At 35.0% G+C, this 17,554-nt stretch overlaps 1 protein-coding gene across 1 annotated transcript in view; it reads left to right on the forward strand.

Moving 5' to 3' along the window:
- The window catches only part of LOC132911885 (suppressor of lurcher protein 1), a 535,060-nt gene that overhangs the window by 501,850 nt on the left and 15,656 nt on the right, over positions 1–17,554 (forward strand). Inside the window, exon 11 of the mRNA XM_060968897.1 lies at positions 13,560–13,767. Within this exon, the coding sequence (XP_060824880.1) occupies positions 13,560–13,767 (208 nt within the window). The remainder of the gene's footprint in view (positions 1–13,559; positions 13,768–17,554) is intronic.

The following is a 17,554-nucleotide window of genomic DNA, read 5'->3' on the forward strand; positions in this document are numbered from 1 at the left end:
TTTTAAGAATTCTCTTCCATTAAATACAATTTAAATTTTGCATCTGTTTTCCTATTATCGCCAGCCTTTCAATCGCTACGATATTCTTATCGTTCGATCAAAATGTGTTCAAGCAATCTCTATAAATTCATTATGATCGGATTGCAAAGGGACCGCTACAAATAGCACCAAATCGCATTTAACCGATGCATGGATCAATATTTATTGCTTGGTTGCTTGTCGACCCTTCCAAGCTTTTCAAAGGGATCCCCCTTGGTCTCGCCTTTATTTATACACCGCTACACGCTCAGTGACGCAAAAACAACGTAATAATCCGTGAGGAATAATAAAGCATCGTGCGATCGCTCGAAACACGACTGTCTACTGAATAATGACGATCCCAATTATCTTGACAACAGGTGCGTTCGCATAACGATAACTTCCAGCTTCAAAATCTCGCTGTCTGCAGTTCCTTTCGTCGTGTCGTGTGTTCTCGCGCAAACAACCTTGTGAAACGCATAATGATCCGCGAACGCGTGTACAAAGCAAATGTAGGTATCGTAATGCGACTCGAACGAAAGAGAACGCGATAGTCTTGCGGCTTCCGCGACTCAAATTATCGCATTTTAAACTGTTGTACGATACTTCGCGTCGTGACGATTAACATCGGCTTGATCGATGAAAAAATTTATTTAATCGATCGCTTGACCAATTAAGTAAATGACGCTCTAATTAACCCCATCGTCTATCAACAATTCGGACTACGATCATTTTTGCCATACACGAGATAGTCGCTTTAAAGTTCCTAAATAGATTTTAGACGTCGTATGGACATGTTCGAATTTTCTTTGGATCTTTATTGCACTGCCGTGGTCGTCAGTTTCCGTCGGCGGTCCTTGAAAAACGTCGAGAGGAAGCCGTACCTGTGCATGTTAATTCCACAAGAAGTAGAATTGACGTACTGCAGCTCGCTTTTCAAAATGAAATAAGACATTTATTACTCGATAAGTGATTTTAAATCTGCTTTTCCCATACGTTAAATGGAAACGTCGATCAGTGGGGAAGAATATGTTTTTGCAAATATAATATAGCAAAGGATTTGGAAATAAAAAAAGAAAGGAGGAATTAAGTAAAAAATAATCAGAATTACGATGTTTCTCCGGTCAGGCAGCAATGTTTTAAACACAGAGCGACATGTCGTTTCCCAGGCCATTGTGAATCACCGAGAACGGGGTGGCAAAGGGTAAGAGAAGGGATGGTGCAGCATAGCGCGGAGAGAAACGCGCAGGGGCAACTGAGGGTTCGCGAACCTCTCCCATTTGGCTGGCCGCAAATGAATATCCGATTGCCTCTGTATAGGATTCGTCGTGTGTACGTATATCCGTTATCCAGCGATACCTTTAATCGTGCGTTATCTTCCGCAAGCTATCGACAAACGTCATAAAATCGGCCGCGATTCTGTCGCAAATGGTCGTTTCAAAATCTCGAAATTCAACGATCACCCTCGTACCACGTCGACTAATACGAATGTTTGATCACGTTCAAGATCAGTTCGAAACAGTTGTACGTATCGCTGTGTTATGTCGTTCCGTATACACATACACGAGTTTTGTTGGAAAACGTTTTTGTTAAACTAAAAAATAAATATATTACGTGTCGCACTTTTCTTTACATTTTGCATGGAACGTATCTACTGCAATTTGTGTAAAAGATTTAACGATAACAACAGCGGAATTTATATTTTATTCCTAAGTCGACGTAACACGCAACACATTTATTTTCCTTGTTTTTCTATCTGTTCCTTTTCTCGTGTCAGATATCCGGTAATTATATATAGGCTATAGTGTGTGACACACTTACGGATTTCAATGATTTTTAAATATATTATTAAGAATGTCTTGAATAATTTTACCAATGTAAATAGACGATGATAAACATATTTGTACAAATACATGGCATATCCCCTAGGAGTTATATTTCACATGAACGCGATTTACCCTTTACTTTGCTTGAAGTACACCGTGTAAAATACATATACATTTTGTTGCACAAACACGTTCGCCTGTGCTTTCATGTAAACGAAACAATTCATTATAACGAGTTGTGCATTATACACGTATGTATGTTCCTCCAAGAAAAGTACATAGACCAATTACAAACACTCTGTGTAATTGAGGAAAATTAATTAACGTGTTCATGTGAACATCCTGCCATAACATCTCTTGATTAATAACTATATCATCTGTATTTACTATATTTTATTTATATTTTTATATCATATATTTCCTTCTCCGATAATTTCCTCGTATAACAATTGCATAAATTTCAAACTCCGATAATCAATTGTTTAAATAATTTGTTTTTTTAAGAAAGCAATAAATTATTGTATACGTTATACATTTTTAGATTTGCTTCCAATTTTACCAATATAATCGTAATTGAAACTTCTAACTGTAGTGGTATAGTTCATTTTCAGTTTCCCGGCTATATAACGCACTCTGTTTACGATTATTTTCCTATTGCCTTTCATTCTCGCTCAATCATCTATACATATATACATCCACTCACACACGCAACCTTTTATTTTACCCTCCTTTTACTACATTGCACGACTACTGCCTGTCGTCTATCTATTGCTCAAAATGTTTTGTGTAATGTAATATATTCACAAAAAATGTCTATAAATGGTAAAACGTCAGTGGCTGTATGTTATTGCACGACCATAATACGTTCTGTATAAATAAAGGAAAAAGCGACTTTAAATAGTAAAGTGAAAATTGTAAGGATCAAAGAGTTAAAGTATTCCATTCTGATCGCGTTTTTAAGCGCATAAACGTTTCCTTAATTCGAGTTTTTGTGATTCGAAGTAATTAAATTAAAAAAGGCATATAGAGTGAAAATTAAATCAAAACAACTTTGCATATTCAATAGTGCTTCAAACTAAGATCCGTAGCATATGCACGACGTTCCTTAATTTTTCATAGTACGACTTTACATATTCCAGTCGACGTCGAAAATTGGAGTACCTGTTGACCTATTAACGTTTCGCCTCAAGTAGTATGTTCCATACCTGAAACACGTTCAAGTTTCATAGCAATGTAACCGTGAAATTTTCAAACATTTGGCGGCTCTTTGTTACTTTTGATTGTACTAGAAAGTAGTTTATAATTCCTGAATTATACAATACTTTAAATCTTCTTTTAAAAACTTCACGTTCTTCCGTTTCCAATTTCTACGAAAAACATTCTTTCTACTAAAAATAAATCTGTAATATTCTTCTAGACTCTTTAAATAACAGCTTATGATCTTCTTTCGAATTGTAGTTTTCAATGGTGAAGATGATTATAAAACGTTATTTTGAAGTTGAATGATTATTTAAGAGTTTTACAATTTATTATGAGTATCATAGATAAACTATATATATTATAAATATTTAATACCGAATAAAAAAAAGCAAACAATGAAAATACCGTTGCATTAAACTTTAAACACGTTGAAATATTTCACTCTAAACTTTTCCTATAAATTTCTCCGTCGAATTTTCTATTCGTCCCTAAAATTTTCCTGTTAAATATATTTTCATATAAATATATGCAATTGTACTAAAATTCAAATGCACGTCAAAAGAGCCACGCATTTTGAAGATCATAGATACACTTCACTGAAAAACCTTTCGTTGTAATACATACATTACCTGGCACAGTTTCTTGTAAATTTCAAATGACTAATTTATTGAAGGCAGAAAATATATTATTTATTAGGAACCTATAAGAACTTGTAAAATATAATATTGTTAAATCTCTTATAAGAAGAATTCCATAGATATGAGAGAAATGAATAATAGAATTTAATTAATGAAAATAGTAATATAGTTTGAGCAAGAACTTTTAATAATCACGATATATATATATTCTTTCTACTAAGAATAAATTTGTAATATTATTTTAGACTTTTTAAATAACTGTTTAATTATTATTTAAATCTTGAAAGAATAACAATGAACGTTATCTGCGCGTAATAACATCGATAACGAAGATGTATCGCGGAGCATAGTCACGAAATCTTTCAATATTTAATAAACCTAAAGTTAAAATTAAATACGAAAAATCGTAATATTAAAAATTGTCTAAATGCCACTTGCAATGTTTCTTCCATTTGAGGTACCCTTATTTCCCTTTCAACAGAATTTTACCTTTAATCAAATTTAATTTTAATTTTATTTTTACTATAAAATGAAATTAATTTTCAACGCACCTCAAATTGCATAATTTCCATCAGAAAATATCATTAGGTATTCGCAGTCATTTTCTTGCAATACAGTACATTTTGTAGATCGATAATTCATTTTTAATTATCGTGAAGGTACATACGATCACGGATCGTGTTACAGAATCATTTTACTTTCTGTTCGACGTATGAAACGAAGTTTCTCTCGATAAATCAGCACAAGGTTTCAGTCTTTTAATCAAGGAGCCTGTGTTCAGAACGCGAAATATTAAAGTTGCATGAAATAGAGGGTAACGGGCGAACTCTGACGTTTGCTATCGGTGAGGCGACGCGATATAACTTATACACCTTCGCAACTGTGTAAAGATGTACATGGAAATTCGGGTGTCTTTATAAATTAGCGAAGTCGATTAAGTACTCAAAGTAGCGAACTGGTAAAATTCAAGTCCCAGGAAATCGTAAAGCGTCACGTGCTGAGCTGTTTATTCGCGCAAGCGGAAACGCGACGAGAAAATAAACTTTTAATTAGTAATATCACATACTGGCGAGCGTGAAACGGAACAAACATTATTTCATAACACAGTGATTAACATGTAGAGCGAAACAGTCGGCGAGCTTTCTCTACCAATGATTTTATATCATTTACATTATACTATATCATTATTTTGCATTATTCGTTTCATCTAGTTCGTCCAGTTTCCCAGGATAGATATGCAAAAAGATTAAAAAAATTAGTGTCGAGCAAGCGAAAAATGTTCCATTAGTGATCGGATAATCGACCGATGAGATGAGAGTTAACTGACATGTTTGCGATTCTTCCGGTTTCAACCGTGTCATTACGCTTTCTTCCGACGTTTCTGAGAAAAAGATCGAAGAATTAGTGTCAAAAAAACGAAGAACTATCAATTAGCAATAACTGATAATATGGTAAAACTGTCTTATCGCTTATCCGTAGCAACAGTCTGTTCATCACAGACCGCGGAGCCATTATGGAATTGATTTTAGACGTTATCAGTTACCCACATCAAGAATAATCAGCCGCTTCTGCACTGTCCGCAGTTATTCCACGGTGTATTCCGCGCCGGAATATGCAGTATATTATGCGTAAATATTTACGATCTATCCAGTGATTTGCGACAACGAAATTTACCGAAGGCAGATGCGATGATGCGGGTGCTTTGTGGTCGATTTACTTCGTCAGTGATTATCACGAACTGCATCCGTTCGTTACGTTAATATACACGTTCGTGCGAAATAAAAAACACGGACATGACATTGGGTAATTTCAGCAGGCTGTGTACGAACGTTAGCAAATAATTCTACCGCGTTTTACGAATCATACTGAAACGTATGATACAAGAGTTAAAACGGTAAATCGTAAAACGAGTGCGCAGACATGTAAACGCGACACGATTATTCAAATTCATAAATTTCACATTCATAAAAAAAATTCCATGGAAAACGTTCGGATATTTTCGCGAGCCACGAGGTATATTCTCGTCATTTTTCTTTGTATTATCGTCGACTTTTAAATTATTCGTACATCTCAGACGAAATTTTTGAGGAACGTTAAAACGAACAGTGCAACTGCAACACGGTTCATGAATCAGGACATTACTTGACAACGATGGTTGAGAAAGGGACGAAACTCGTACAGCGTGTATAGAGAAAAAGACACAGAACGCAACGAGAGACAAAGTTCGTTGTTTCCAAAAGCACGTATAAGTACGGCAGGAAGAACGGAAGTACGTGAAACAGCAAAACCGTGTGCGTATTCAGCAGACTATAGGCTTGTACGTCGACATAATGCCGGATGTTAAATACTCGCGACAGTCCCAACGCTGCGCGACGCTCAGGAAATTTCTTCAGAACCTCTGCTCCAGTCGTAAAAGTCTCCGAGCAGTTTCGCACACTTGCGTGTTAATTGCGGAGAATCCGCGTGTTGCCCTGAATCATAAATAACTACGAAGTGAACCGTCTATGGAAGGTGTTTCGAACAGCGAAGGAAATCACAGTTATGCAAGTGTTAAGGGACTTGAATAGGTAAAAAAACGTTTTTATAAATCTCGTATCAAAAAGAGTTTCTTTAACGAGATAGAATAACGGAGCAAAAAAGGTATGAAGAATTCAACGGTCTATTAATAATATTATTCTTATGGATCTTGCAATTCATCCAACTATATTCACGAAGGCGAAAGAAAAAATAGATTTTTTAATTTTTTCCTTAAAAATTAATTAGTCTCAATTATATAACGATATTAGTTAGTTATATAACGATACTACTACGTGATATGGAATTTAATATACATTCGATGCTTATGTGCATTATGTGAATATGTGCATTCGATGCTTGAAATTGGTAATAAAACAGTCTCCAAAAGATTTGAGTACATGGTCCTTTGTTTTCGAGAAATTAATCGAGAAATTATGTTCTTGAAGCAACAATTATGTTTTAAACGTTATTATTGCAATTTGCACCGCCAAAATTGTAAGAATATGCAGCAATACTATATTGAATAAAAATAATCGAAAATTTATCGGACTAAATTGTAAAAATCTGTTATTAAAAAGAAATACGATATTAGTGTTAAAAGAGTTTATAAAGTAACATATAAAGAAAAACTTATTAATTTCTCGAAAACAAAGGACCATGGACTGAAATCCTTTTAGTGATATTTTACCATCAACCTAAAGCATCGAATGCAACTGCAGCAAACTCATTCGAGAGTTCATAGTTCTTGCCATCTTCTTATTAAAGCTGATTAATTAATATCTACATGCTATAATAAATACAATGGAGTGTACTTCTCGTACTTACTTTAAGATTCCAATACGAGAGTTCTGGAATAATAACCTTCGTAGGAATATCGTAAAAACTTGAGCCGTCGAGTTCTATACCTAAAATGTTATTTTACGAAGTTTCTTATACGCTTTAAATAACTACAAATGGTTATGCGACTTTTGTTAAACTATAAAACGTATAAAATAAGTGAAATGAATTAATAGTCCCAGCGAATATAATACAAAAGCGTACGTTTCATATTGTATTAAAAACTGTCAAAAGTGGACAATTAATTGCTAAATAAAATATTTAAATATCAGAGGTAAATTTTTAGTTTTCCTGCGTTTACAGATACCTATTTATATTGATAATTTATATAGATAATTTATCAGAATGGTAATTTTCGATCGGTAAGCTGTAAAATGAGTACGTACACCAGCGAATTAAAATAAAATATTGCTTGGGCGTGGCTGCATTAATTCTTTATATTCTCTGTATTATAAATATTGGCAATAAACGCTTTAAAAAAGAAATAAAATACTATCTAGATATACAATGACACATAAAATTGAAAAATTTAACAGAGGAATATTTGATTTAATTATTACCTTTTGGCCAGGGCTTTGTTCGCCTGCGCTACTAATATAAACAAATGAATTTTTATAAATGAAATACCTGCATATTTTTTATACCAACGATTAATTTGTCCTCCGTGCCAAAAAATATAAAAAGCTTGGATTTCAGAATAAACGCGAATAACCATCGATACTTGAACTTATCCAAACATGGTAGTGCATACAACTCAGATGCCAAGCTATTTCACAGCTTCTACGGAACCGATCGAGATGAAACATACCTTCTTTTCTTTTCCGGACACTAAGCTATACAGCAGAGAAAACCCCATCAAAATCCGTTCAGTAGATTCTACGTGATGCCAGTACAAACAGACAAACAAACAAACAAATAAAGAAAAAAATCCAAAAATTAATTTTTTCGATTTCATAGCTTATAAGCTGTTCCTGAATGACTATTTTTATCCTTTTTTATTCAATTCACGGACACGATCCTCCTGCTGTTCTACTATTTTATTATATACATAGATTTAATGTCTGATTCAAACCTTTGCTTTATTACTTTCGCTTTTATAAGTATAATTAATATATTGATATTAATATAATAATTACGTGAATTAAACGTTAACATATGTTAAAATGCAGCATTACCTTTTTAAATATTCCGAAACATTTTACATCGATATTGTTGCGCCTCATGAAACTTTAAACGAAGAAGAGTACGCGTCACAATTTTAATTATGTGCCTTGCGATTTCATTTGTTTCGGTCCGTTTGATTTTCCACATGCGAAGTAAATAATTATAATAATGGAAAATAATTTATTCGTTAGATAATTTGCCACGATAAGCAAGATATAACTTCATTTTGTAATTCTTCCGATATTAAACAGTTATAATTTACTACTTTAGGTAATTTACTGAACTGAGTAAGCTTTCTTTATTTCTGACATTTAATTGATAACGACTGGTTATTTAGCTGGCAGATTACGGTTGTAGGAGTTTCCAACCACTAAAGCTAACTGCAAACCGAATTTCCAAATGGTCATTAATTTAATCGCCAACCGTATCTAAGTAATAGTCTGGTCACTAATTTCAGTAATTAAACGAAACTTGTGCTTTCCGTGTGCAAGAACTATCATTTATTCACTAGTTTGAATAATACACTATATGGTACATCTGTTATAACATTTTTCTACTATGCACAGGAAATTAATCAGAAACATATACATCTGTCTCTCTGTATCCATCTGAATACTGTTATTTGTACTTTATTCCTGTGTTTTTTCTAACGGCCATTTAAACATGCAAAAGTTTACAGAATATACCTGACATGTAAATATACATAAAATATCTCGATCTTGATTAGAATTACTCGATATTTGGTAGGTGAAACGAATTTTTATTTATATCTCATTATTATTGATTTCGTACAGATATGAATTTGCATAAATATCAACGCGAGCAAGATTGATCCTGAATGATGGAACGAAAGAGACGTTAAAAAGTCATCGATTCATTTTTCGATGATTTCTTTTTTAGTGACTCTTCTTCTTCTTTTGCCAGCATCTTAAAAATTAGATTAACATGCAGAAAGAAAGTATCTCTAGATGAATAAAAGTTGGGTGTAGCATTTACTTCGAGTGAAGCCACTTCGCCCAAAGCGTTCGGAACACTTTATCATGCAGTCACTTTCTTTCCTTTCTCGCAAAGCACACAGCTACGAGTAAACGACACACAACGCCTCTGTAAAATTAATGCCGAGAAAGACTATTAGGTTTAGGAAATAGAGCTTCGAAACTAGTCTTTTGTTTCTTTTCTAAAACAGAATAAACCTCAAAGAATGGAAAATTATCTTTTACTCCAAAAAAAAAAAGAAAGAAAAATAAATGCGTAGAACGAAGTTAAAACGAAAGGAAAATGATAAAAATTGTTAGTTAGCGCGAACCAAAAATTATTATTTTAAAGGGAACAGATTTATTTTAGAATCTTTTTCGTACGCTGTTAAAAAGAAAAATAGGTCGAGGTAAAATATTTCAAAATGTACTATCAACATTGGCTGGTTTGGTTTAGTTGATCGTACGATGAAAAATTACATTTCAATTTTGGCAACTCTTCAACTGTTTCACCAATCTACATATAATATTTAGCTACGTAATAAACATGTGTAATGATCAGAATAACCTTTTCGTAGTGTATTAAAATTATGATATAAATATTAGCTGTTCAAGCGTAATTTTCATATTTACTTCAATCTTCGTCGTGTAGCAGCTAGCAGCGACGCTATTTAGAAAAAAAAGGATACGCTATCGGAAAAATGAAAGCTTTGAAACAACAAAACATATCAAACGACATAGTAATACGTATTAGAAAATGTAATTTATATTTAATACGATATCAGTAGAGATTAATTAATCGAGAACTATGGGATCACGTTTTCAACAATACAATTCAATGGATACGTACAATATATTAGAATATGATGTATCAAAAAGAATAGGTCCAGGATATGTTTGTGTTTAATACGTTTAAGTCCAAGTTGAATTCAAGTTTCGGTCCATGTTAAGTTTACTTTTGAAGATATAAATTTTGAAGATATAAACCGGAAGCCATGCAAAGCCGCGAGGTATAGGTCACGCATAAGACAATAAAGCAACGATACGATATCATCTAATGTATCTAATCGAAGGACAATAGTTCACTGATGTTTGATTGGAAACTGTTAGGATGATAAATAAAAGTTTCAACGGTATTACGATTTACATCCATCGATAAAACTTAAAAAAGTATCCCCAATCCACTCTTGGCGAAGATCGATATCTTCTCGTCCACGCTTCTACACTAGTTTAACGATGAACATTGCAACGGAAAAAGTTCAATCCCATGTGGCATTTACGTTCGAACGAGGTCAGTTCGCCGGAAGCGTTTACATCGCTTTATCACGCAGTCGTTCTTTTCTCAAACTCACATGCTTACGTTGAACGAATAGACGAAGCACATGGCTGTTATAACAAATGCGACTAAGCACAAAAGTACGCGGTGTCCGCGAAAGCTTATTACTCGATGTTTACAATCGCGAAGAAACTTGGGCGGCGTACATAACGGTGGAGTACACTTTACGAACTCGACAGGGAAGTTTCAGCCGCAGAACTTTGCCGGCCATACTCCGAACGATTTCAAACGAGGCCTGACGACCTCCCAATCTTATAATTAACCCATTTCGCCGTGGAGCTTTAATTTTCGGTCCCCCGTCCGAGATTCAAAAGTTGCGATTCGGTAACAGTGGCGTCGCTGAACTACGGCAGTCGCGAAACTTTTATCGTTTCGACGGATGAAACGGTTTTGGCGGCGTGAAATCCCGTAAAACGATTATTTTCTTACGCAATTTATTGCGTATAAAAAGAGGGAAAAACAGTGAAAGACCCAACGTTTCATTAGGTATTAAAAGCAACGAATGTCCTTAACTTTAATTGTAAATTAACGACGCGAGTGACAAATGCATTGCAATTAATATATTTGGTGAACTAATAAATTCGTTTGCCTCTCCATGACGCATGTGCACTTCCGATCAAAAGTTTGATGCATGTTAGGATTCCAAAGGAAACAAAAATGACTTCCTTAAGTAAGTAAATATTTTAGTCACAATAATATTTTCTTACGATATTTCAATTGTAATTGATCGTATTTAAAGATGAAAGTTGTAGTTATAATATTCTTATTTCCTAGAGGAACGTACGAAAAAGTTTGCTTCGGGCAAAGGGTAACTCGAACTTTTGAGCGGATGTTTACTGTGAAAAGATCTTGAGGCATCCTCGACAGCAATTTCGTAATGATATTTTAAAGAAATAATTGCATTTATTTAATTTTACTGACTTGCAAAGAAAAGAATGTTTTAGAATGAAATTTCATCTGTGACAGCATTAAATCCGTGATTTTCTTTATTGATAGCGTTTTACAGTTAATACCATTAGCCTGTCAGAAATTCGTGATATCAAAACCATCTTATTGATTAACAATGAAAATGTCCCTCAATATTTACCATGATATATTAAATATGTCTGGTACGCGGTTTATGCGCTCAAGTATTGGCACATCAAGCTAGATTGCACGTTCTCGTATTTAGACACACAGAATCACCCATGAGTTGTATATTCATTGACAAATTGAAGCAGTTGCCCTCCCGTTTGGTTTTCGGACATCTAGTTAATAATACGTAAGCAATTATGCCTCTGTTTATTGATGCCCATCGTGTTACAATATAGCGATTATGACAGTGGTGCTTTATATTTCGACGCGTGGCTGTTCATTAGCGAACGTCAATATTTATTAAGCGTATCAGATGGATAGCAATGCCGTGCAGGCAATCACAAACATCACGAAGTGATCAAATAATGTGTAAATAACGGCTAATAAGAGTTCCTATGAAACGAAATTAGCCTGACCTGCAATTTGATTATACGAGACCGGATAAAATTATTTTCTGAATAAAGCAGAGCAGATTTCGTTCTCATTATCAAAGATAGGAAAATTTTCGTGCAGTTTTACGATCAATGGGTCATTTATCGTCTGCTGATATTTCGAATAACGAAAATAACAGTTGACATCGATCCAAAGCAATAAATGCAACGTTTACGTTTTATTATAATTCAATTTCCCTGTCGTTATAATAACAACGATGCTGGATGTTTTAGTTTTTTTATTTATGAGATGCAGCTTTGAGGAATATCTCGTAAATAACAATTAAAAAGTTGTACAAGATCAATATCAAGACAATTTAATTAAATTATATCGATCAAATTGAGTAATTATTTGTAACTTACACGTAGCCGTATTATATGTTTTTTCTTTTCTTATCTTTTTTTTTTTTTTTTTTGAGATAAAGTAATTACAAGCAGTAATTGTATTACTTAAACTTCAGATATTTTCCGCGATATTTCGTCCGTAATATCCTCTTTAAAACCTTCAACTTCCAACTCTCGCTGTATTCTACCTTCAACGTTTATTGACCAATAAAAGTACTCTCACCATCAAACACACAAAAACATACATCTGCCACCAACTAATCACACTAAACATTTAAAAAGTTTATCTACCGCACATATTCCAACAACACTTAACTTTGACATCTTCTTTAACGTCTATTACATCTACGTACGATGTCAATTACTATACTGTACTATATAAATTACTTATATTATACTAACATAATAGTGGTATATTCCTAAATGTACTATTCATTGTATATATAATTATCGCACACTGTGAAAAATAAGCACAACCACATACGTTACCATAATATTGTAACGGTAATATACAGTCAGTGGAAAAAGTCTCTGTACACCCTTCGAAACATGATAATTTTCAGATAAAATTCTCAGATAAAAAAGTAATAAGAAGTAAAGAAAGTGACCTTTAGCATTTCCTTCAATCAGTTGCTATTTTTTCAACAGTTTTTCGTACACCTCATCTAATAAACAACTCAAATAAAAAAAGACTCAAATCGTTTGGCGCAATTTTAGAAAAGTTATTCTGTTTTAAGGAAAGTGGGGAAACTTTTTTGGTCGACTGTACATCATTTAGCATTTCAACAACTTCATTAATCAGTCGCAAAATATTCAAATCCATAATAAGACAGCTCGATCATTTTCTCTAGCCGTGTCGAAACATCGTCTGATGAAGAATCGCTATTTCGCTTATTCAAAGCACTCTTTGAGCGATTTCTCATTACGCGAACGAACCACGGAGGAAGAAAGGTCGAACAAAGGTGATTCCAAGACCGATTCAAAGTTACCTTCCTTCCTTCTTTCCGCAATTAAATACTTGAAATAGGTGCGATTTAATTAACGGGCTTCAGAAACGTCATATTTACCGTGCGGAACGTGCGCCCACTGGTCGCGCCTCACCCGGAGACTACTTCTACTAGCGCACCAAGTTTATTCTCGGCTGCGAGCAGATTTAAGCCACGTTAACGCCACATTTTGTATTCTAACGTGTGTTTTAGACTTCGGCGTAACGACAGGCCGACAGGAGGCGCAATACCCCTGTGCGTTTGTTTACAACAGCAACGAGACACGAAACGGTACGTTCGCCTCGCCGAATTATCCGGGCTTGTACCCACGCGACACGGAATGTCATTATTTCTTCAATGGCCAGCTAAACGAGCGGGTGCATCTTCACTTCCACTTCTTCGACGTGGAGGGCGTGTCGCCGTAAGTAAAAGAAAATCGATGAGACAATGATTTAACCTACACGTTCCCTGATAGTTATAGAATATTAGATTTATAATTAATACTTTCAAGATGTTCATTATGTGTTAATGATTGTTATGCGTTACGTGGGTGGAAGATATTTCGCTATATATTTGGTTACAACTGTTGCAAATTGTTTGTCCTGATATCGTTTAAAAGAGTTTCAAAATGATTTTGGAAGGGAGACTTGCGATGTTAACGCAAACAATGACATGTAAGTAGTAATTTTATTTACTTGATAAATGCTAGATATTATTACTACCCTTTTTGATTGATATTTTCAATTTACTGTTTATTAATTCCTGCAACTGCTGTTTCTAATTACTAATTTTTCATTGATTCATGCTCCTCAGGTATATTCAAATACCTGTCGTTACTGTAGTGTCTGGATACTTATGTATTTATAGTATATATCTAATACGATATTTAAAAATACGGCAAAAATTGATAAGAATTGAATGTCATTTAAAGCGAATAATATAGTAGTTTTTAATTTTGTAAACATTAAAGACGTCCTTTGATTTTCATTTTGACGTGGCTGTATTTGCAGAGTCTACCATTTTGCGACATAATTTTCTGATTGTATAAATTAAATAAGAATTCAGAGTTGAAGAGAATTATTCAAGATTATATATGTTACTGTAGTATTTCATTTAAATAACTTGAAAAGAATTATCCATCCAGATGAGACGGATTTAAGTACCGGTATTCTATTCGTTATACAATACTATACAAATTAATTCGGCGTACAAAGAAAAGAATCAGATAGTATCCATAACAATTTCGACGAAGAAGGCTTGTAACAATTTATTTAGATAATACTGTTACTACTTTAATTTCTAAAATACATTTTGTGTTTAAAATTAAACTTGAAACGTACGGTAGAAAGGGAAGAAAAGTGAAAAGTAAGATTAAAAGAGATGTGAAGAAACGGCACATGGAACGGCACGCATTACGTTTCATTCCGTTAAAATTAACATTTTATCCTGTCAGTTCTGAAAATCAAGGGATTTTTTCGCTGAGATTTTTCTATAAAATTACTATAAAATCAACCGATCATGCCTTTAATTTTTACTAGCAATGAGAAACATGTATTTCTATGAAATTTACCATTACAACGCGCATCTACTTTCTATTAATATTTATTCCATGAATATTTAAACACAGAAATCAATAATGTATATACTACCGAAATCAGAAACGGCAATAAAAGTCACATAAGGGGAATCCTTCGAATCGCGTAAATGGGAAGGAACACGAACATCAGACAGGACAGATAAACTAGCTATTCGAGCGTGACTAGAATTCTATGTATCGATCCTTCTCCGTTTCCTTCTCGTCACTCAACGAGACTAGGTGAGACAAAGTGAGTATCCTTAGCCAACTAGAAGGCTACTGGAAGCAAATCGATGCTAGTTCGATTGGGTTTCCTGATGTAGTTCGACGTTCCACTAAATCAAACTACGTCAGACAAAGTTTCAAGCTGCTTATCGGGGACGAAGACTTCACATGCAAAGAGAATTCAGTAACCGATAGGCCAAAAGCTCATCGGAACGTAGAGTATTTGCATCGTGCTGACCAATTAGCAAGCACAGCTGATTAACGACTATCGGTGATGAGAGACGGAAAAGCTCGATGTAATCCATCATCTGATATTAGAACAGATTGCTAAGGGTTACAGCTACGTGGTTTATCAGATGGTTTCAACAATTGCCGCAATTACTGTTTTTCAAAAGAAGATTTTCGCTTTCTTTGCCATCAACGTGCAATGATAAAATTGGTATTTGTAATTATGGAACACGCTGTAGCGCTATTTTGTTACTTGGCGAGCCTTTCATGGTCAAATTCTTTCATTCCTAAATTACAAATTACGTTAAAAAGGATTCTCTAAATTGATAAAAGAGCATTCTAACGTTAATGCAACCAGTGGTATTTAAATAGCGAGTGCATGTAATGGTACGTATAGTAAATAATAAAATATAATTTATATAATTATATAAATAATATAGTAAGTAATAAAATATAAAAAGTTAATTACCAATATATCATTAATTTTAATATTTGATTAAAATTCACATAATGTTACTACTAAAATCTACCAAAGCGCCGTGATGCTTGTGAGCGGCAAATCCTTATATGCTCGATCGTTCCTTCGATATTAATCGCAAACCGTAATACGGGTGATACAGAGCAGTAGCCTTGCGATACGGGGAAAAAAGAAGTTTACGTAATAACCTAATTGGGTCGTATTAAATCGCCATCAATAACCACGTTGTAATACACCGCATCGTTCATTACTGGAAGCCGCTAATTAGTCGTGTTTTGCCGATTTCTGCCGAACTTTTGAACAATAACACCGAGAGGAAGCACGAAGTAGGCCTCTGTGACTCCATCGATTCTGCTCTCCTCGGCAAAATACGACCTGAATTTAATAATTCGAGGTCAACTGATATCAAAATCCTTAGAAGAAGGCACTTGCGTCTGTTGTTACTGGCAGAATAAATTCACATATGACGAGCACAGCGAGTTCGTTTCTGCTCCTTGCTTCTCTCTTCTTGTGTTGCTTCTTTCGTTCAAAAAATATCCACCGTAAATATCGCGATTCGAACAAGACTTGAATTAGACGAAGTGCAACGCGAACTTCGCGATTCTTCGACCGCGCGCGTTCATTTTGTTGCCGTCTCGCGAAGAAAAGATACATTCCTATCTGTAAATCCGAATGCGAGTAAACACTGCGAAATATATGTTGGGAAACGTGAAAACCGAATGATGATCTATCACGGGAATTGCCACTTATGTCATCGGTGGAGGGGGCGATTCGCATGCTATACATCTCTGCTTCGACGATAATAGCATCATCATTCACGTATCAACATTTCTTACGAGCGCGATATATTATTTGCAAGCAGCGAATGCATTCTTCCACGGAAGAAACGGTCGCGTAAATCGTCGTTATCAATGTCGTACGTTCTTCGCGATCGCCGTTTCCTTCCGACTTTAATTACAGGACACGGAATCGTAATATTTTCGGCCGTGGCTTCGTAATATTTCTGATATTTCCGCGGCCGCAATCCACCAGACGGTGGTGACGTGACGTTGGTGGTACCGACCTGCACGTTACCATTAAAGTTATTTTCGCGCGGTCGTGGCAAACAAAAACTCGAACTTGGCACACCGTGGCCGGCCGTGTGCTCTCAAATCGTTTCGCCGTTGCAGAAATAAAGCGTTATTTCTGACCGCCTCTGTTCCGCCGAGCTTTAATCACGGGTTACGTAATCGGGAATTCGTCGACTTCGGTGAAAACCTCCAGCGAATATTTATGGAACACGAAGGCCGGCTACCCCGGAATATCCGAAAACAGAATATCCAGAAGGATATTCCCACTGTAAATACCGTGGATGAAGGCGAGGCCGTGCACTTACACACGTACAGATATCGAAATTATGCGCGGCAAGAGCCAAGATTGAATTACTTATGGAATTGCCGGCCCACGCAGCCACCAAAGCAATTTATGAGCACGCGCGACGCGTCGCGCGCCCAGAAAAATCATTCGGATATCCTCGATATTCGCCGCGAAAGGTGAATATTTCAGCGACGTCCCGACGTTCTTAGTCCTCCATGTATATCAATTTACCGGTGATTGCGTAACACTCTACCTAACCGAAAATATAAATTTACCAGACGAACGACGAACTTAGGGCACCGCTGAATAATACATCCGCAATTGTATTTTATACGTAATAGAAGC

Source organism: Bombus pascuorum, chromosome 11 (genome assembly GCF_905332965.1).
Source record: "Bombus pascuorum chromosome 11, iyBomPasc1.1, whole genome shotgun sequence".
Taxonomy (NCBI): Eukaryota; Metazoa; Arthropoda; class Insecta; order Hymenoptera; family Apidae; genus Bombus; species Bombus pascuorum.